Source organism: Meleagris gallopavo, chromosome 2, assembly GCF_000146605.3.
Source record: "Meleagris gallopavo isolate NT-WF06-2002-E0010 breed Aviagen turkey brand Nicholas breeding stock chromosome 2, Turkey_5.1, whole genome shotgun sequence".
Taxonomy (NCBI): Eukaryota; Metazoa; Chordata; class Aves; order Galliformes; family Phasianidae; genus Meleagris; species Meleagris gallopavo.
In genome coordinates this window covers 43,608,274-43,631,205 of record NC_015012.2, presented here as the reverse complement: position 1 = coordinate 43,631,205, position 22,932 = coordinate 43,608,274, and the positions used below count along the sequence as shown (strand labels likewise).

The window sequence follows — 22,932 nt, the reverse complement described above, 5'->3', positions numbered from 1 at the left end:
AGGTAATTGGCACTTGCAGAGTTGAAGAGATGTTAACTATGTTTTACCTCTCCCCTCAATACGTTCTGGGGGAGGCAGAGGGATATATTTGCCAGCAGAACATGAGGTGGACTCCTTTCCTCTTCAATTCTCCTCTGCCCCTTCTCCTCCCCATTCCCTCAGCTGTCTCCATTCACTTAATTATATTAGAAAAATAATTAAAAAAAAAAAAAATGGTATGACAAAGCAGGCTTGGTTCAAGGCCACTGAGCAGCAGGGCTACAGCAAACTTAGGCACCCAGCACCTGAATGTTCCCTGGGGGGCAGGAGGTGGGCACCCTCCTGCTTGCTGTTGTCCATTTCTAACAAGATGGTGGGACTGGTGTGCTGATCACCAAGACCTTACATTCATCTCTGTGGTAATATTCCTTTGTCCTCACACTGGTTGACCTCTAAAAAACCATCACAGTCTTGTCTGAGGGAGTGCCTTTAGATCACTGAGTACATTGTATATCAAAAATATTTCAGCTTTTTAAAGAAAGAAGGCTTCCTGCTCTGCTTTGCTGAGCATTTAAGGACTGAAGTCTGTTAACCTTGTAATGAGATGAGGTTTTGGGTGCAATTTGGAGAATCAAGGATGGTCTCATCCAGCAAAGCTGCATTCCCACATCCTCCCACAGATGCACAAGTAGCTAGCCAGAGATCAGGACATGGGATGAAGTCAAGACACAAACTTTCCAGAAACTCTAGGTGACATGAGATAAATAGTGTGCCAGAAGGACCTGTTGCATGGGATACAGGCTGCAGGCGAGTTTGTGAGACTACATCAAAGGTGCAAAACCATGTGGAAAATGATCTGTGGGAAAAAGTGAAGGAAAAATGATAGAAAATCTTAAAGAGCACAATATCTAGCAAAATCATAGTCAGTGTGAGCCTCCATAAGAGTCAGACTAGAATCTAAACCTGCACAAAGTTGTTGATGAAGAAAATGATGAAGAAAATCCAGTGACACAGTGAGAGTTCATGAGAAAACAGATGGAAGACTCTTCCTGGCAGTAAACAGCAGGCACATGGCCAGTCTTTAAGACCGTGTGCAAGGCCCCATCTTCACACCATGGTTGTCCTACCACAACCATTAGCTTGAACATCATATCCTATTCCCAGAGCAGGTAGAAAGGAAGAATTAAAACAAAAATAAAGAATACCAATGCCTGTGCATTAATTCTACAAGCATACATAGTGCAATCCACTTCCGCAAAAGCTTGAGTAATCTTCAGTTGGTTTCTGATCCCTGACAAATGAGATGACAAGCATTTTAATGAGCATCAAACACAGCATCTGGGTCTGCTTGACCCAGAGCGCTGTCCTCAGACTGGCAGCCATTCTATAGGCTGGCACACAGAACATGAGTTTCTCCTTCCAAAGGCTCTCTGGTTTACGCACAGGAGGTACAAAGGAGTTGAATCAAGGTATAGTTTAGAAAAATGTGAATCCTCCAAACTGCACCCAGTAGTGCTCATATCCAGCTAGCATTCCTATGTACAGTGACGACAAATTTGGCTAAGTCAATACAGCTTTGTTAATAGTGAACCATGCAGGTGCCAAGCTGCACAGCCTTTCTTACCCCTGAGATACTGCTCCTAAACCGTGTTTATGCAATGGGAAAAAAAGCTGCAGCATTCCTTCCATTACTGTCAGTAATACAGTAGGACTCTTGTTTGCAATGTACAACAGAAAAAACTGCCAAGAAATTGTATCTATTACTACAAGTTTAATGGCTATTATCTTTCCCCTCAAATGCCCTGAAATGCAAATATTTTATGGTTATTGCATGCTTTGTTGCAATAATAGTCTTCATTTACTTTAATTTCACATTGTTATTGCATAAAAAGACAGAATCAACCAGAGGGCTGGGGGTCTGTCTGAGGACCATATGCATTTGTTCTGAAAGCCTTGGAAGAGACCCAAAAGCCCTGCTGTGCAGCAGATTGTTGAAGCAACCTTGTGCTCAGGTCAATGGAGCAGCTTGAAGTCTGCATAGGCAGTTGCATTTGCCACCCCAGGGACAGCCTATGGGGTATGGGAGGAATGTGCCAGTTTTCTCCAGCACAAAAATAGGATGGGTGCTGTGCTGAGCCAAACATGCAGCCTGAGCCACATGTATTGGCATGGGAAAGCTCAGCAAGTATCTGCGTCAAAGGCAAGCTCAAAAGCTGGAAATGGGGGCAAACAGCACCTGTGATACTAGACCAGGTCTTCTGAGGTCACTAGCAACTACTACAAATGGCATTGCCACTTTTGGAATTCAAAATGGATACCGCACTCTGGTGATTTAGGCATTCACAGTTGTCCCCATTCCTCATCTAAGATTCTCATCTAAGGACTCAGCAGGACTTTTTGACCACAAACACAGTCACGTTCCAGATTTCATTTCCATATGGACTGGGACAGAGTTGAACACTGTAAGAACAAGACGTGGGAGAGCAGATAGCTGGCAAAGTCTTACCATAGGACTGGGATAGTTCAGACGTGTCTGCTGTGCAGCGCAGGCTTTATACAACAGCAAAACAGAGCCTCCAGAGTACAGGCTACTCATCAGAAACTTTTAACCAGATATGGGGACACCATCACAGCTACAGTACAGCTGTTCATCAGTCACAGCAGTCAGGTTCATTGGTACTACCAGAAAGGCTGACACCAGTACCAGCAGACTCCAGGATTAGATTTAAGACAGTTTCAAAACTTAAGTAATTAAACAAAACTAGAAGTTATTAATAAATCAATATCTAAAATATATATATTTTTTAAATGTGCTACTTGTTTTTTTTCCCATCTTAGTTTCATAATAACACTTCTCAGAAATACAACCCATAGGCAGTCCAAAGCATTGCTGCAGTCTCAAAACCCAGACTCATCTGTTAGGAAGTATTTTTCCCTGCTGCAGACAGTGGTAAAATATACCTACGTTATTTTTAAACAACAAAAGAAAATCCAATGGTAAATCCAGACTTGCTCTGAGGTAGTGCAGACAAGTTGCTTTGTTTACATTGTGTATTAGGAATGCCAAAAATAAACACTGGTATGGCATTCATACAGCAAGTGGGGTTTCCATATATCTGACTCTTTTACCATGTTCCTAAAGTCAAAGCACAAAGTATAAAACACAGCCTGATATATTAGGAAGTTTTCTAGTAACCTCAGGTGCAACCTCCTCCCTGGCACCTTCGTTCTCAATTACATTAGGCTTTTGTTGTCATCCAAAATTCAGAGGGGTACAGTCTCAAAACTAAAAAAAAGTTCTGTTATAAAAGCAGAGGCTGTTTGGAGAGAAGACTGCAGTCCATCCCATAACCTTTTTTTCTCTTGGTCAGCTTCTACAAAATATGAGAGCCTGAATATCACAGCCAAAACACTGCATGAGATAGGTTGTAACAGCAAACAGGAGAAATTTTCAAATAAAGATAATAACAGCAGAGTGACCTCACCTGATATCTAAAACTCAGGAATAATGGGGCAACCATTAGAAACTCCTGTTTCATTACCCCCAGTGGCTCAGAAGAATAACTATATGGTATCACTGTCCAGGCTCAGGCCCTTAAGGTAGGCTTTCACAGCAATGAAATGTGGATTTCATCACCTAATGTCAGTAGGATAAGTAAGATCAGACTCCAGTCCAGAATTCTTTTCTGCACAGAGTGTAATTGGTGGGTGCCTACTGTTTGTTATTCCAGTTATTGACAGAGATTGACCTAACAGTGGTACTTACCTCCTTCTTATCAAGCTGAGAGGACTCTTTCTATTTACACTGAGCACCCTCTCGTCCAATTAATGCAGTGAATAAAGTGCAGAATGGTTTCTGGGTTAGATTGCTCTGAACAATCAGTGCCAAAAAAGCAAGCTGCTGTGCCATGTAGCTGTGTGCGACTACAAGATTAAAAAAAAACAATGGCACCTTTCCTAGTTTCCCTATGGTCAATAAGTTGGGGACCTCATTTAAAATGTGAAATTTTTGCTAAATCACAGTGAAACCATTAGTGACAAATCATTGACACAAAGCCTTTCACAATAGAAATCACGTTCCGCTCCATCCTTCCTACAGCGTGGTTTGTATCAACTTAACAACATTGACTTAAATGAAAAAAATCACACAGATTTCCCCTTGGTGTAGGCTCCATTTGAAAGAACGTGAAGAACTACTTTTTGTTTACCACAAAGATGTTCACCAAGGAAATTCCCATAGCATTAATGTTCCTAGGGAGGGGGAATTCTCCACCTCGTGTCAAAATCGTTTTGTCAGGTCAAGATTAAATATCAAATAGAAATGGAAACTCAAACAAAATTCTGTGAACTCTGCTGGAGTTTACTGCAACCATAAGACACAGAACAAAAAGAGCAAGACACACAAATGGCAGCACCTGTGAGATGGGCAATACGGGATTAACAAAATACAGGAATTTGGTTAAAGAAATTGCAAATGCAAAAACCCTCCTAGTCTGAACAGGGACACCTTACAGCTGGGTCAGGTTGCTCAAAGCCCCATTTAGCTTGACCTTAAATGTCTCCAGGGACAGAGTATCCACCTTCAGCTTCAAAAGAAAAGCAGCAGGACGCCCAGCCAGATACATTTTGTCTGGGCCAAGTCTGAATAGAGACACTTTCCAAAGTACACGAAAAGCTCTTCATCTGGTAAGCTTTACACAATGCTGCTATAGTTGTGATTCTGTACAAAGTCCTTATGCAATGCAGGGTAACACAGTGCAGAGACACTGAGGAGCTGAGACTTCAAATTTGCCTCCTGATCTTAGGGAAGCCTGTCAGTGAGCAACACTTTATTTACAGGTAGAGTCTACCTTTCAGTTTAATTCTGCCCTCACCTTATCCTGACATGCCTCAGCATTTACCTCATTTCACAGCTTTCAAGGTGTGCAGTACTGCAGACAAACTTACGATCAGAGCTGAGAGCAACTGATCTCCTTTAAGATCTCCTCTCTGTAATTCCAACCCATTAATTATTTGATAGATTGTCTGCAGTTTACATAAACCTCTGAAACATAGCAAAACAGCTTTACACTTTTAAATCCTGATCACTGGGAATTAAGACCAAGAGGTAAAGAAGGTTTGAAAAAGCTATAGAGATGAAATCCTCAAAGATCAAAGAAAAAAAAATTGCTCCAACACGGAAGTAAATTTATAGGACAAAAGAGCAGGAGGGAAAAGAAAGTGACAAATGAGGAACTTGTCAACCTTATCAGCAGATTCTATCTACTGATTTCAAAGAGTTGACTTAGAAGCTTTCTAATACCAAATGTCCAAATCTCTCACAGGATGCTAATTTTACATGTGAAATGCTCTTTAAAGTCTGCAGTAAAGAACATCTTGCTTTTCTGGGGGCTGGTGATCCAAGGATTCACATATCTTTGCGGTGTGGGATAGAAAAAGGTTTCAACCAGTGCCTCACTGACTAGAATAGCAATTACCTCCGAACACTGAAGCAGTTCCCTCTGATGCCTTTGTAGCAATAAAGATAGTGATGCAGGAAAAAAAAAAATCATAGAAGACAGCTTTCAAAAAGGAATCATTCTGATTTTTGTGTGCTATTTTGTAGGCATTCCAACAAAAACCAACATGAAAAAAAGATATTTATTCCTTAGAAACTTTAGTTCTACCATGCTTGTGATTCTAGAGTACCTATTTTTTTTCACTTCTGTAGGTTTTTAGTAGCATTTATTGTGAACTTACGTTGCTTCTCTAACCAGAATAAAGGCAGCTAAAGAAAACAAACAAACAAACAAACAAACCCAGCTCTACAAACATATTCTCACCTGTACTCTCAGGGTTTGTATTGCTGTAAAAAAAGTAGTGAAGGTCAACTGAATGTTAACAGACTACAGAGTGAAGCAGAAAAAAAACATAGAAAGAAAAAATTTACCTGGTATAACTCATTCTTCCCAAAGATATTGCCTGACGTGATCATTTCTCCCCTTGTAAGACATGTAAACAAGCCTTACATACACGTTGGTTATCCTCTGATACATTTTCTCCTAACTCCCTTGACCCAGGGACAAAGATCTTCAACTCTGTAAGCAATTCTTGTCATACAGGTAGCATTTCATACAAACTATGAACTGAAACACTTGGGAAAAAACCTCTCTCTCTAATCTGAAGATTGTCTAATTTGTAATTGTCAAGAAAATGACTTCTTCTTGAGGAAAAGGAAATTGTCCCCAGTAATTGCTTTCAGCAAAATAAGTGCAATGAGGTAATCTCCAGCACATACTGATCAGGCGAAATCCATTGAAGCCACTGGCCAATACAACTGAGCATAAATACCTTACAGAGAGCTTGAATACTTACAGTGGAGCCTCATTCACAGCTCATCGGAACAACTAGTTCCTCCCCAGGTATCCCTGAGCTTCAGCTGGGGTACTTTTTCATTTAAATTTTTGCATTACAAGGTAAAATATTCAGGGATTGTTTTTATAACTCTCTGATGATGCTTTCAATAACAAAAGACCAAAAATATTAGAGAAAGCATACAGATTGTGCAGTGGCCATCACAGGCAAAGCACCATGCTCTGCTATGAGCCATCTGCATGATAAGCAGAAAAATATGAAAAAGCATCTGATTGACTACCATCGGTTTGAGAAGCTTTGACCAGAAGCCCACAGTTTCTTGCCAACATCACAGAAACAGGTGGAAAGGTCCCAATTAGTAGCTTTCATAGAAACATTCCTACCGTAGTGACTGTCCTCCAAAAGTGTTCATAAAGTTTAAACTTAAATGAATAATCCCTAACAAATACATTAAACCATTGTAGTTTCTGTTTTATCACAAGAGTTAGCCTTCCCGTCACATTACTTGCAGCAGAGCTCTGTGGAAGTGTTAGTCACTATAATGCAAACCAAGGAATATTTTTTAGACTTGCTGACACTAACAGGCAGTAGTTAAATAGTCTCTCTGGAATCATCTTACTGTCCGAGCTGTGCTCTCAGTGCTCCAAGTTCCTTCAGTGGGAAGGAAGACCAGGAATATTTAGAGTGTTCTGAGACTAAGAGTGCGAGCTCAGGCTGGAGCCTCTATCCCAAGCACAATATCCATCATCGAGAATGAAAGTATCACATAGATTCTTGAGGACATAAGGCTACATCAAGAGCTATAAATGTTGAATGCTCTGTTTACTGAGCATGAACTTTGCAAGAGATTTTTGAAGGAAATGAATGTACCAGGTAGATAAACACACAAGATTCTCTTATTTTTGCACACCTATTTTAAAAGTATTTGCCACAGCATTTTTTATAACGTTGTCCTATGATTCCTTAAACTTAGCTTGTATTTTCAAGGTATTTCCAACTGTCAAAGCCCTATGTCCTGTAAACTTGGGTGAAAGATTATTTTTTGTTGATTCAGCCTCTCAGTATCTGCATAATTCCCAAAAGGCAGTCAATGATTCTTTATTAGCTACGTGTTCATTTGGCAGCAGCAAGGCAAGGATATGTGCAAAAGTATATCAACAGCAAGGTAAACCCTCTTGTAGTAGGAGGGCAAATGGGAAAGTAAATCTCTTTGTGGCAATGTAAACTCACGATAGGTGATTATATATAAAAACAATGGATTTATATTGGAAAAACATACCATAAGCAGTAAACTGCAATTACAGGAAAAAAAGCAGACACCGCCTTGTTAAAGGACTCCATTATGTTTTGACTGCATTTCTCCTGTGGTTTCCTCATGAGATACAAATCAAACACATGCATACACGCACACACATACACACACACACTTCCCATACCTCACTTCCATTCCCAATAATAGCCAAAATAAACATGAAAAATAATATTAAAAAAAACTCTGTATTCAGTAATATTCACACCAAAGAATATGTATAGATATATCCATTAAAATTATGAACATTTCTAAATATATTTTATGTATCATACATATATTTATATGTATAATTACATATCCACAGAAGTAGTCTTGCTGTGCTAAAGTCAGCAGTAAAAGCAAAAACAGGTTTCACAATAGGACACCCATATATGCATATGTACTGGCTGTTTGGTTTGTGATTTATTTACAACTTAACTATATCATAATAAATGCTTACTGTTCTATTGTACAAACGTAATAGTAAAGGTTTAGGTTTGTTTTAAATACAAAGACTGCAAATGAATACATGAAAAAAATTACACACCATGTACAGTATTTATAATTTATAAATGCAAAGTTAAGACCTCTTTAAATTATTGCACTTGCATATTTTTTGTTTTTCTTTTTTACAAAGATAGTTTATATGTATCATATATATATATATGTGTGTGTAAATATATATATATATAAAACAAATCTTTCAGCTCACTAAATGTATTAAAGTTGAATGTTACCTTGAAGTTCTTTCTTCACCACATAACAGCCCAACCTGAATTTTGAATATATATGAATCTACTCTACAAATCAGTTTGACCTACCCTAGAAAGCAGTCCATAGTTTTAGGTATTTTGACAGAGTATACACCCGTATTACAATCGAGCACAGTTTTTGGTCAGAGAGCAAAATAAGAGTTGTGATGTGCCTTTGCTGGATTGGGATATATAACCTAAAGTTTGAATGTGAACTTCCTTATAGTAGTGTGCAGAAAGTCTCTTCTGTGTTTAGAATGAAGAAACGATTTGTACCACTTCACAGAACTGCTCCTGTGTCACAGTGTTAGAGGCAAATGCATTATTTCAAGAGGGTCATAATTGTTTTGAACATCTGACAATCCCAATTTTAACGTGAATGGTGCTGTCTGCAGTCCCTACAATTTTAACACTACATGGCCTAAATGCAGTCATAGCAAACGCATCACACTGTTCCAAGTTTAAACACATGAAACAAGACTGTGCCACATAAAAAGATGAATTCCACACTGCATGTCCCCTCCAATGTAAATACACTTTAGCACATAGTGCCACTAAAAACACTACTGTATTTCTCTAATGGAATAACTAAATTACATACTATATCACAAAATTTGTGGACTAGATATAACAGTGGTGTTTCTGTCATTGCTCTAATAAAATATGCAACATCTCAGATGAATATCATGCTATGTCAACTATTTTTCTCACTTAGTGCATAACTTTTGGACATCGTTCCACAACAGATTAGAAATGCTCAGATATGGCCTCAATTAGGCCTTTTACTTGTCCTGGACTAGAAGCAAAAAAAAAAAAAAATCCAAACCACTAATAAAAATAATGCTGATCTGGAAGTACAGAGTCTAACACTTCTAGGGAAAAAAAAAAAAAAACTCTAGTTAATTTTTTTATTAATTCTTATTCAGTTTATATATAATTAGGTTTTAGCAGGATAAAAATAGCTTTTGGACGTTTAGTTTAATGAGCCAGATTTCTGAAGTCTGAACAATTAAATCTCAGTGCATTAAACCTCAAACAAAACTCAAACGCACTTGAGCTGTGAAATTTAAATGCAACTTGAAAGTTGTGATTTTTGTTGATTTTGACTTTGGGAGTACAGATTTAAGTTTTTTCTACCAAAAAATTTGCATGTCTGAAACTCTTTGCATGCTAAGGCTGAATTTGCTTAGAAAATATAGGCCGCTATGGCTAATTTTGTTAGTTTAGCTGCTAACAAAAAGAAATTTTTTGTCACAGTCACCAGGAAAGCAAACCACAACCACTGGAGCCAAAGTTTTTAATTCTAACAGACATGACGCTATAACAAACACACATTTTCAGTGGTCTGGAGAGTTCTGTATTAGAAAAATCATCTGATTGACTTGAGACAATAAGTACAACTTATTGCCAATTTGATAAATTTGTTAGGGAAGTATCTTCTGTATCAGTACTTACAAACTTCAAAATGTAAAACACTGAATGATACAGTGAAATATTTTGAATAGTAGGTGGCAGAACTAGCAAAATTGTCTTTACTGCTGACAAGGACTAAAAGATGGATTAAGAACTCCTTAACACAGACACAGTGTGATTAGAACTATTTTTGCAGAAGTTGTAAGTTCAGCATTCAAAGAAGAGGCAGAATAACAGCAAATAACTCACAAAGAAAAAATGTTCAGTTCGTTTGCTGGGGTGTCTGAATTTTGGAAAATATTTTTGTGGTCACTATATATTTGGATGACTTCAGTGTGAATTAGGAACCATTCACTATATCTCAAGTACTTAGCAGACAAAAGACTGCATCTGCCCAATTTCATTAAAGCAAAACTGCTAAGGAGTAAAGCAGAGGACACAGCATGAGATACTGTCCTACGTTGTTGAAGTTATTTCCTGCCTTTTTTATTACTCAAATTAATTTACTGTGGTTAACAATGAATTTTTGCACTTAGAATTGATTACACAACTGAAAAGAACTATGGGGCTGCTGCTAGGTAACCTGTATTAAACAAATAAGATAATTTAATATTGAATTTCCAACCTCTGGGATATCTATGTACTGCAAAGGCTTAGGTGCATTTATACATTATGTGATTATGCATCACATACTGTACACACGTACATACACTTGTATGTGCTCGACCATAACAGAAGGCAAAACTCAAGAGTTCAAGTCACCAAAATGAAACCCAGAAGATGGAATGCTAATTAGAACAATACAGCTCAAGAGACATGAGAAGAAAAGAGAACTTGTGTTCTGTCTTTGTTACTACTATTAACAGTTACACAAATGTATGTGTTATCACAGAACCACTACAAGAGTGTTTTTTCTGTGAAAAAGCGTATAATGCAGTATGGGCTGCATGTGAAACATATACAAAGATCGTGTTGTGACCTACTGTGTGGATCAATATGAAGATTTTTTTCATTATTTTCAAGAGAAAGATGAAGGCAAAATAAGTGTTTCTTGAAACATACTCTGTACAATTGCACTAAGTTCAAAAGAGTGGCATTAAATGTAAGGTCCTAAAGTCTGTGCATAAAATTTTAAGGCTGAAGCCTAACAAAAGCACAGAACTGTAAACACAGTATTTTAGAGTAGTTTTCTTCTGTCAGCTATTCTTTCGCTGAGAAAGGCAGTTCCAAGTCTTGACATTTTGCTGAACTAAGGGAAAAAAAGCAAACAAAAAAAGGGAAAAGTTTCCCAATTTCACTCATCTTAGGATGGGGGAAAGAGCAGTAGAAGACATGCAGTGTTACTGTGCAACACAAAAGCTAGTCTACACAAAAAATTTTTTGATTTATTGTGATGGTACCACAGTTCCTCTTCTGAGGCTTTACTTTTCTGACAGGGCTTTTGTTTCCAGCAGATAGCATACTTCAGGTATGTTTCTAATACCTTTTAGAATATAACTCAGCAGGTAGAAATACATATGTTGACTTTAGTTACTGGTAAGCTAGGCAAGGAAATCTTTGCTGTCACATTTACATTTTAATCTGAGGCTTCTGTCACTATGGATACGAAAACTCCAACCAGAACTATGCCTATATACCTTTCCTTATTGGAGATAAACATTGAGCAATTCCAGTGTTTAAAGGAAGGAGTTGTCTAGTTCTTTACGTTTGCCTTGTAGGTGACAGACAATTTACATCATGAACTTAATTAAGTACTGTAAACCTTTAACCTGAATGTTGTCTTCCTTTTGTTTGCAGCAAGAGAATTCACCATAACCTAAGCATGAATTATAGTCTCCAAGGATTCTGCTGGAGTTCAAACTGATTACAAGTAGATCACACATAAACATTCACAATAGCAATGGATATATTGTTCTATTTATAGCCAAGAACTCCCAAGTGACACTGGTGTTAAAGCCAGCCACAGTACAGTATAATAAAAGTACCATTGAAACCCTTACTAGAAAGACACAATTTAGAAGTACCCCCTAAGATTTTTCCCCCCATCAGTTTTAAATTAAGGCCTCAGCAATGTAGCCCATGAGATAAGGCCAGTCTTTTATTTTCACAAGTTGTTAGTTCTCTTTTAATAGCTGATTGCAAAATATCTTTCCCTCTGTTCATGTTGTGTCACTGGTGTAGATCAGGAGATTGGCTGCCAGAGTCATTTAGCTGAGGCAACACCATGGGTGTCACCTTCATAGATAGACAGATTTGCTTCCTAGTTAGCATTTTGTAGCTTTTCTTTTTCCTTTGTCAAAAAAAAAAAAAAAAGAACCAAAAAAAAACAAAAACTCCAACCAAACCAAACCAAACCAAACCAACTCCCAGATGGATGCTTTTAGGCTTAAAGCAATCTGTTGCTGCTGTTCAGTCATCAGTCTTCACAGGAAGTGAATCTGAGGTTCCAGGAGCAATGGACTGGGAAGTAATCCATATAGAGGCTTCTTCACCTCTCGTTACTTTCTCCCACTGGTTGAGATTGTCCCTGGAGATATAAAAAAAAGTCAGAGAGGTAAACACTTTAAGTTGAATGAGATTTCTTACTAATAATATTCTCTGCTCTACTATACTTCGTGATGTAGCTTCATGAATAAAAGTGCTAGTATGTCACTAAGCTTTTATCATTATATTCTTTCATCCTTTGTCTTAAGTTATCTCATTTTATAATCCTGTGTGGATAGCATACCTGTTGACCTATATAAGTCTACAGTACTGAGCTAGAGGTTAGCACCTGTTTCTATTACAATTCCGTAGCTCTCCTGGCTGCAGAGAAAACCCAGCTGGAGCTATGTCCACAGACTCTGAAGCAGCAGTCTGGAGGCACTACAGAGATTGGAACTCCTGCCAGGAAACTTCCTTCACTGGAAACCACAAAGCACATTAAGTCTTCTGAAACATCTGCACAGGGGCTGCCTGACAGTGTGTAAGATGTTGTATACCAACATCATAGCGTTAATCTGCAGTTACTGCAGTGGTGATATACCTATCAATCTGCTACAACAAAAGAATACCTCTTCCTCGAGACAAATTTTGTTTTCATGGTCTCACAGCCTGACAAACCCCCACGTCCAGATTTTAGTTTGCAAGCAGTAAAGTACTGAGAAATTTAGCTGGTAGAATTCTAATGACACAAAGGGATTATAGACACAATCTTTCTTGGTGCACACTAGCATCACTCCTGTGACTTGGAAGGCTATGTTAAACAACATTAACCATACTTTGCAACCTGTGGATCAAATCTAGCATTCAGTTTTCACACGCAGAGAAAAGGAGAGCAATCTCAGCTGTTCCAGGTTTATAACATTAGGAATCTAGTTACTAAAACAATGGTACTTAGATGTTTTCAGTAAACAAACAGGATGGTAAACCTATGAAGGTCCTATATGCTGTAAGCCAAGTTATTGCATTACATTTGAATTTATACGGTAGAGCTCTCACTATTTTTATGACACAGCTTTGCTGAAACAGTTGATAAAAAGCAGCAAATTATGAACTGGAAACACAGCAAACAAACAAGAGAAAATGTTGCATTTTCTGGTAATGGGGAAAGGAAGGATCTAAGGAATTCTACCAAAGAAAGCTGGTGCCCTCTAGGGGAACACCTATATCACTTTCTGCATGCACATTTCAACCTGTTCTTCCTTTGCTCCAGGCCAACTGGAAGACATGGAACCAGCATAAATGTAACACTGAAGCCCAGCTAATACAAAAATACAAATACTAAAGATCAGAAAAATTCAACTGTCACTATTTCTAGGTCCCTTTCCCAAAACTGAGGAAGTAATGAGAAGAACTGCAGCTAAAGTATGTGTAAATTGTATCTATTTCAGCAACAAATCAGAAACCTGTAGGCACATGGAAAACTATTTAAAAACATTTGGTTCAGTTTAAAAGAAAAATCATTTTCCCTAAATATATTTTCATTGCTTCAAAAAATAATGCCTCCGTTTTTATTCCCATGGAAACCACAAAAGCCATAAAGAGCACAATCACACTACTCGATAGAGAAAATTCTCAGCTACAAAACACTATTTTTCAACATAGTCACAACTATTAGCAATGAATTTACACCAGCGATGAACAACAGCCTGCATGGTACGGTTGTAAAAATCTGCACGGTCAACAGACTCTGACTTGCCTTTCATGTCACTGTTGCCACTGCTGAGACACTACCCCACCACCTTACTGCACTCACATTTACTGTTTGGTCTCCATAAACGTTCAGCAAGTGTTGATTAATGTCAATGGGTGTCATTTTTTCCACATGGAGGAACTCATTTACACACCTTTGCTTCATAAGCACTTCCATGCCAGATGCCATTTTGTCAGATTGTCCCTCTGCTACCATCAGTTGCATGGCAACAACACCTAATGGAATACTGGTGGGAAGTTTCAACCTCTACAGCCATACCAACAACTGCCTCTGACAACTGTGCACCAACATAACAAAACAGAAAGTATTACTTTCAGAGGAACTCCCATAGTATTATGGATTTGTCAGTTCAGTAAGCCTAGTGAGTATGCAGGATAGAAAACACCCATGTGAGTTATTTTGGGCAGTACAACTCGGATGGTAGCTTTGATACATAGTGAATATATATATATACTAAGAAATATTTTCAACAAGGAAATAAATACATTACATATAAAATAGAGTATTTAAAAAAGTGGAAGAAATCATCAGACAAGATAAAGATTCTTAGATACTGCTTTACCTTAGACAAATCAGTGACTGTATTTTTTTTTTTTTTTTTTTAATTTTTTTTTAAGATGCACATAGTACAATTCATTTGCCTTTGCACTCCCATTGAAGTTCTGGCTCCCATATGTCTGGAATAAATGCCCAGAGGCTCTCAAAATAAAGATCTTGATGCTGACATGCTGCCTTGGCTGTTTTTGTTGCTATCATTTGCAATAGTGTCTGTGTTCCAACTGACTCAAGGACAGTGCAGCTTAAACACTGTGTTTCAAGAACAAGCTTTGCTAGTGAAGAAGTGATATCAAAATTGGTCCAGTCAGCAGCTGAGGCAATATCAAAGAGGAGTAAGGCTTCTTTTTTCTCATCATTTACTCCTCAAAAATGTGCAGTGCAAAATCAGCTATTTGAAAAACTGGACTAACCAAAGCCTTGCAATAACATACGTTTCAGTAATGAGGAAGTGTAACTTCACTCTGTATTGTTGAATTTCTAGTCTACAGCTCCAAATCTGAATTCTCAACACTTCTACCTCAAACTTCTCAAACGGACCACTACAGGTGGATCTGCAGAGAGTAATTCAAAGACAGAGCAATTCAGTTCTAAAACTATCAAACTGCTCATCAGAGGATCTTATGGCAGGGAATAGATTTTCAGGAAGCTCTTATGAAAATCTTATGAAGTCTTATGAAAACCAAACTCCATCCATGCATCCATCAGTTCTGCAATCCAACTTTACGCCTCCCCAGTTGTGTACTGAAAGATGGACGACCAAGTTTTACAACCCACTTTTGAAACTGTCTCATTTGGATGCATTGCTGGAAATCAAAAGATATAAGTCTTCCAAAAACCCTGCTCTCAAAGATGATGGTATGCAGTCTCAACCACTCACCTTAGCTTCTCAGCCTCATTTCTCATCAAGACAAATAACAATGCTTACTTACGAGCAAATATACTGACAGGTTTATGCAAATGTTTCTACAGTAAATATAAACCCTCCTATTTGACTGTGCTAGTAACAAAACTTTCCTAATATCCATTAATTTCCTAATATGACTTTTTTTTCATTAATATGAAGAATTATAATTTGTGGGCTGGGACAGCTTCCACTACAAGTTAGAATGTTAAACGCACATAGAGGGGTTCTTGTAAGAACACAGGGAAACATGACTTCTCCTGGCACGTGACTAAAAATTGGTGGCTTTTTACCAACTGCTTTTTCTTAGAGAATACAGATTAACTTGAAATGCAAATATTTTATGTAGCATACTGATTTCAACAGATGTTTTGTCAGTGAAGATTGCCATGGTCTCAGATAGAATTACTGGACTGAACTACCTACAAAGAGATCTATCATCATTCCAGAGTAGAAGAAGCCAATTTCCTCTCCTTCAGAAGACCCCAAGCTACACTCTTGCTGATTGGAAGACAAGTCTACATTTGCCTTCCCAACATCCCCTTATCCTCCAAGTTACTGACTATTCTAAATTGAGGCACTCTTTTTCTGTTTCCTAACAGAAATATTCAGATACAAAATCAAACGGCATGCAAAAACTATTTTTTTAATGAAATAGAATTGTCTTCTGCCAACCTTACTGGTATCACGATGAAGTAAAAACAACACAGAGTGAAATTGCTCTGAACCACATGAGATAGAGATACATAATCACTGACCCTGTTTCTCTCTGATTACTTTTAGCATCAAGCTCATTTTGATCAGTTGCGTCTGTAGATCTACATTGGACAGAGTTACTGCCTCTGGGTTTCCACATAAATTAACATGAGAAATAAATCCCCATTTATCTGCATGCAAATTCCCAAATTATAAGTGTGTATTTCTAGAAAAACTAGCAGAGCACGTTTGTTTTTTCTTTAACCAAACTACCTGCTATGCAAAACCTTACACATTTACTCACCTGCATGCTCGGAGTAGTGGCCCAGTTGGAGGAAAGATTTGTGCAAGTGTGGTGTAACATGGGATGGCTACAGCATTGTAGAATCCAATCTATGAAAAATAGCAATGAACAAAAATTTAATGTTGCCAAATTAAAACTGAATGTTAACAGCCGACTAGAGCAAAGACACTGACTGCTTATTTAATTACTGCTTATGTTAGGAATTAACACACATCTCACCTTAATATCCCAAGACTTTAAAATGAAACACTAATAGCGAAGAATCTAATAATTATAAGTTGCTTGCTTGCCTCTCTATAATGATTAAGATGCCTGTTTCGAATAGGATTTTCTACAAGATCTTTTACTCTCAATTGATTTAACTGATTTTTCTCAGGATCTGTCTGGCTTTTTAGTGGCAGTAGTGACAGGAATACATTCATGTGATTAAAAAAAACACACAAAAAAACATTTAAAAAGCAGAAAAGTTGCTCAAGATTTCCAAAATACGATTAAGATCTGGATTTTTCTGATGTCTTCTAGAGTATGTATTTCATAGCTTAATGTACTGAAATGCTACAGGCTTTGCACCCTTGTAAAGTTCCTGTTTTCTTTTCATGTATGCAGTTGAGTGACATATTTTTTACCGGTATCATACAAACCTACTCACAGAATGAGCACATTGTCAGTGATATATATGATTAATGTAGGCTTACCATCCTATGACTGCTACCATGTGACAGTTGATTTATTATGCAATGTGGGTATTTTTAGAAATACTACTCTTATAATCAAAGATGACAGTTAAAATTCAAATTCACTATAACATCATTCATTTATTCTAGATTATCACGATAGTCACTATAGTCCACCATGTTTCCTTTCTTAGAAAGAATTTTAAATGCTTTACAGTGAAATGACATGCTGTATTGCAACCAAACCATTTGATAAAAAAAAATAACCCTTGTAATAGTCTAAATGTTCGTTCTTTTTCAGAAATCAAAGTAAGTCTTGTTCTTGTTGTCTTTACCTCCATCAATACAAAGATTCCTCCCATACTGCTATGTAAACAGTCCATTTTGTACTTAAAAAGGAGACATTTTTCTGACCTAAGAACCTCTGTCAGATTTAAAGTAATTACAGTGTAACTGATAGAAAGAAACTGCATTTGGCCAGAAGGCAAGGCTTGTCTGTTCATCAGCAGTCATGTCTGTTCATCTTAAAAGAAATAGTTTTCTGCTTTGCATACTGCACTGCTTTCATCCTATGAGTTTCGGGTTTTTTTTTTTTCCATCTGTAGTTTTTTTTGGTTCTTAGGTTGCTAAGGGGGCTAGTTTTATTTTACTGGAAAACAGCAGATTGCTCCATATCTGGCAAAAAATCATGAGTGGGATGATAGATACAGTCACATTGTAGACTTCTCAATGAGAAGTGTGCTGCCACTGCAAAATGTGAAAGACATCAACCAAACTAAATAAATTTACAATATGTTCCAACCAATCTTCTTTTTGGAGCTCTAGTATTTGAAACAAGGCATCTTTTTTTTGAAGCCCTGAACTTCTACTGTCTCTTCCACTGTGCATCCTAAATATATTTATAGCTTTGACAGCTGGATGTTTAACATTCACACTGAAGCATTTTAAATATGAAATCACTCCTGATATTTTAATCCTTCCATAAAAGTAAACTTATTTTCAATCTTAATAAGTAAATTTCTGAGCTAAGTTTTGAATGGCTGGAGTTTTTTTAGGTCACTGCATAGTTTTGACATTTCTATTCTCGTCAAACCCTTCAAAACTGTTAGGCTGTGAAGATGAGAGACATTGGTGGATCCAGTAGAAGCCAGGGAAGAAAATACTCTTTGAGTGTGATAACTTGATATGACCACAAACACTGCTTAATTCTCAAGTCAGGAGCAGAAAAAGATGGTGATGGGATCCTTACTGAGTCAGGAATAAATCCTCACTGCAGGCTCTACAGTAGGAAGACATCAAACTCAGAGACCCAAAGTGAGTTGTGCTTAAAAGGACAAGAAGAGCACAACAGAGGCTGACTGATCCAACTACCCAAATGAGAGAAAATGCCAACTACAAACTATTTTCATCAAAGATAAGTACTTCAGGCATAATTATTTTTTCAGAGATTGCATGTTTATACAAATCCTCTTTTCTTAAACATAATTGTCATTTAAATAAGGTGTTAATGCTTTAATTAAAATCCACATAAAAATACAGGATTCTAAACTCATTAATACTTTCTGTTAGAGCCTAAGGAAATGGATGATAATGCCTCATTAAATTCTTCTGTCTCTACAGGAACACAGGCATGGTTACTTTCACTGAACTATGTTCTAAATCTCACATTTTGCTGTAACACTGTTGTGAGATACAGAAGCTACAGCTGCACACTCAAGTTAGTTTTTAACTATTGATTTATCTTGAAAACAGTCTTTAATCCACATGCCCTTTGTTAATGCCAGTGAACACATGAACTTATTCAAACATTAAAATGGCATTATATATTAAATATCTGACCATATGCTGGAAAAGTGACATTTGTCTTTTCAAGTCTGTGGTCAATATTCACAGTCCTCTAACTTGTCATAAATTTAGCCTTTTGGGTTTTCGATACTTCTTAAAATTTTGATTGTATATATCTACCATTCCTTAGGTTTTTTTGTTTTGTTTTGTTCGTTTTGTTTTTATTTTGCTGGGGGAGGGGTTGCTTTTCTTTTCTTTTTTTTTTCCTTACCTTCTTTTACCAACTTTACCATACAGGGAGGAACATAACGTATCCAATAGTTTCTTAAGTTTTCAAATACACAATTTTGCCAGAGGCCTGCTACCTATTCACAGAGCTTTTGTTAAGAGGAATGAAAGAATGGCAAGGTAAGAGTGGAAGGTAAGAAGATAACAAGGTGTAAATTGCTGCACTGGGAATTATGAGAACAAAAAGAGTGCAAATATGTAATCGGAAGAAAGACTTCAATTTTTCTTATTGAAACTGCATGATCATTTCCATGCTAGAAATATCGATTGTATCATGTTTAAATCATTCCTTAAGCCTTATTATTATAAAGGAGTACAGTTATGTTGTATAGTAACTTAAGACAGAAGGAGAAAGCATTTTGTTATTTCAGTAACGTCTCTGAAAACAAATTTTCTGCTGCCACTTAACAAAAACAACAACATTCTATTTTGTGTACAAAGCATAGAATTTAGCAACCCATGTTCCCTGGAATAAAATGCAACATTTGTTAATATATAAAATGCTTTTCAATACATCTTGTTTTTGTTTTTTTTTTGTTTTGTTTTGTTTTTTTTTTTTTTTATAAACACTATAAAACAAGTATCATTTTACAGAGAGAGTTCATACTTGACCCTGAGGGACTTCATCCTTCTTGTCTCTGTCCATCATAGGAATAGGTTGAATACCTGTCTTTTTCATTTCATCGCCCTGGAGAAAAGAGATGAGGAAAACAAAAGTTAAGAGTACTAAGATCAGAATTACTTCCCATTTCCCATTGCATGTGGATTTGAAAATCCAGAATTTAAAATAATGCAAGGTACCAGAGTAACTCAATCTCAAAAAAATGCTTACAGTAAAGATCTATTTTTTTTTATTCAATTTACTCATATTTTCCTTCTTTGCAAAGGCCTATCCATAATAAGGGCCAATTAGAAGGAAGAAAACAAGACCAAATAAATCAGATTTACCTGTTGTACTCATAGATATTCTCACCTTTGAAAATGTTACCTGTTTAAAGCACTATAATACAGTTACCAGTAGAACACAACTCACCTATCCAAGGAAAAGCTGATTGAGGAAGATGAATTTACAATGTACCCTCTTTGTCAACAAACCAATTGCTTTGACCAAAGATGAGCAGCATGTTTTGATAAAATTGCATGCCAAGCAGCCTTCTTAAGTACATTAAGGCATCTATGTGCATAAGAAGGATACTCTGAGAATAGCAATAATCCAAAGACCAGATCTTTGTTGTATAAAAAAAAAAAAAAAACCAACAAAAAACTATCTCTTCCTATTTCATCCATTACCAACAATCAAAGTCAGCTCTGAGGAAAAAAAATGAAGAACGTTCAGAATTATGTTCATTATTCTATTTTGAAAGATAAAGGTATCCAAAAATCACAGAATTGTTTAGAGTTGAAAGGAACTCTTAGGATCAACCAGTCCATTCCATTTACCCACTCCAGCCTAAGTCACTGACAGCAAGTTTTACAAGACTTTGCATTTGGATTTTGAATATTCCCAATGATGGAGGTACCACAACTGTTCCAGGGAACCACTGCCAGTGGCTGACAATCCGCATAGCAAAAAAGTTTTTTCTTTTGTTTAGTTGGAACACAAATACTAGAAATACAAGTTTTCTTGCATTCAATACATGTAAACATATAGATGAAACACTGCTAGACAAAGGATGCTATAAAAATATTGCCTATATCCTCACAGATATGAATATGATCAGAAAGAATGTTAAAAAAATCCTTATTTTCTTGTATCTTTCAGAACAGGTGCAGAAATAGAGTGACTTACAATTTATTACTTAGAAAACACTGAAGAAAGATTAGTGACTGCCTATTGTCTCATATCCCATCAAAAAAAAATCACAGCAGACATGACCTATTAGGAAGAAATTCATTACTGTGAAGGTGGTGAGACACTGGAAAAAGTTTCCGAAAGAGGAGGCTGAGGATTGTCTCCTTCCTGAAAGCATTCAAGGCCAGACTTATTTTTTAAGTCTTGAAAACCAAACACGTTCAGTTTTTAATTAGTGAGGGACATCAACAGTATTCCTCCATTATATCACTTACAAGAACATTCACTTGCCAATGTTGACATTTCAGAAACGAATTTGATTCTTGAGCTTATAAAGTTTACACTTTACAGATACTTTTGTAGTCTGAATTGATCATAGCTAAAGGAACTAGAATTTTTAAATACAGAAAAACCACAAACACATGCCATGCATATCTGTAATTTCATAATTAGCATGCACAAGGCAAGACAAAAACATCCATACTACATGCATACAACAACAACTCTGTAGGCCTGATTTCCATTTTATGCCTATATAAGATGGAAAGAAACCCAATGAATTCTGCTGACTTCCACAGGGCACATACCAGAAAAAAGCAAAACTTTATGATACATGTGCAATAACAGTTTTGAAAATAGAGTATATATTCTATAACTACATAGTTCAACTCTATGCAACACACTCATTTTTTTCTTGATATCCCCAAAGTTGTTACTTTTGCACTTAAAAACATAAACAATTAGAATATTTAATCCTGGACAAAGAAATGTTAGAGATTGCATCTTTATTTATGGACACAATTACTTTAGCACAGCTCAATGTCATGTTTCAATTCTCAATGTACCTCATCTGTGGAGTAATTTTTAATATACTAAAAATCAGCTTGCCTTCTCTGAGACCCAGTTGTTGATCTGGCTCACAAATTTCCAAACACTGAGATCATAAAAATTTTAAGGTTTGACAAATTTGCTTTAGCACTTCTTGGATTCATACTGTAGCTTTATCAGAGTGTGTTTTAAGGCATCTGGCCTGGAAGCTGTTCTCATATTTTGGATTTCTCTCCAGAAATATGTCCTTCACCTTAGCAACTCAAAACAAGATAGAGATTTTCTTGTATATTTTGTTGCTTAGTCAATATATGTTAGAATATACTTCCCAAATTCATCTTTAATAGAAAGAAAAATTACTGCTTGAAAATTAGAAAGCTAACTTAGATCTTTATAAAGTGTTTAAGTAAATTAAAAAAAAAAAAGAAAGAAAGCGTGCATCAAAGAACAGCCTTTAATATGTTAAGATATCTGTGGCAAATTTCTTGTTTTTAAATTTTCCTCCCAAATATTTACATTTGTAAATAGAGGAGATAAAACAAAAGAAACACACGTACCTCAGCCCAGAACTCAGCATATATATCATTGGCTGTCAGTCTGGTAACTGGCCACAGTTTTGTTACAGAACACAAATCACAAGCAGTCATCATCAGACCGATCACTCTGTCTCTAGAATAAAATAACAGTAAATTAAGTTTGGTAAAGGCTTAATTACCATATTCCAAGTTTTTATTTTCCCTTCCTCAGTTCCATTTGCAATAAAGTAAAAACACTACAAAATATTTCCCATCTTCTTTCCTTCTCCACTTATGATTTATTAGTAAGGCATCACAAAAATTGTATATTCTCTATGATGTTACAATATTGCTTGCAACCAGAATTCACAGACTATCCTCCACATAATTACATTCACAGGAACGTACACAAGAATGCCTGCTAAGAAACTGCTACACCTTCTTCATTTTCTGAAAATGAAGTACGAGTCTATAGAAGGAAAGATGGAGTACCCTGTCGCTGCATTCCTTTCCATTATTTAAAGTGAACACGTATTCCAAAAAGGGGAAACACTAGTTCTAAGTCTTTCTCAAGGATCTCCATTTACAGGTAAGCTCTCACTTATTC

At 36.6% G+C, this 22,932-nt stretch overlaps 1 protein-coding gene across 1 annotated transcript; it reads right to left on the bottom strand.

Annotated features, from left to right (window-relative positions):
- Positions 1-7,811: 7,811 nt before the first annotated feature.
- On the bottom strand, positions 7,812-22,498 carry LOC104909709 (cAMP and cAMP-inhibited cGMP 3',5'-cyclic phosphodiesterase 10A). The gene is made up of 4 exons (XM_010707114.3): positions 22,368-22,498; positions 19,798-19,878; positions 16,444-16,532; positions 7,812-12,316 (listed from the first exon to the last, which is right to left on the bottom strand). The coding sequence occupies exons 1-4, from the start codon at positions 22,458-22,460 to the stop codon at positions 12,199-12,201; spliced, it is 381 nt and encodes a 126-aa protein (XP_010705416.1). The 5' UTR covers positions 22,461-22,498; the 3' UTR covers positions 7,812-12,198.
- Between the last annotated feature and the right edge of the window lie 434 nt (positions 22,499-22,932).

Bases quoted from the DNA above. Each gene is read 5' to 3' on its own strand.
- LOC104909709 (XM_010707114.3), bottom strand. From the start codon at position 22,460: ATGATGACTGCTTGTGATTTGTGTTCTGTAACAAAACTGTGGCCAGTT. The intron at 16,533-19,797 runs GTATGAACTCTC...TATTTTTCATAG, and splicing joins ATGAAGTCCCTCAGGGTCAA to ATTGGATTCTACAATGCTGT. The intron at 12,317-16,443 runs GTGAGTAAATGT...TTATATCTCCAG, and splicing joins CCACTACTCCGAGCATGCAG to GGACAATCTCAACCAGTGGG.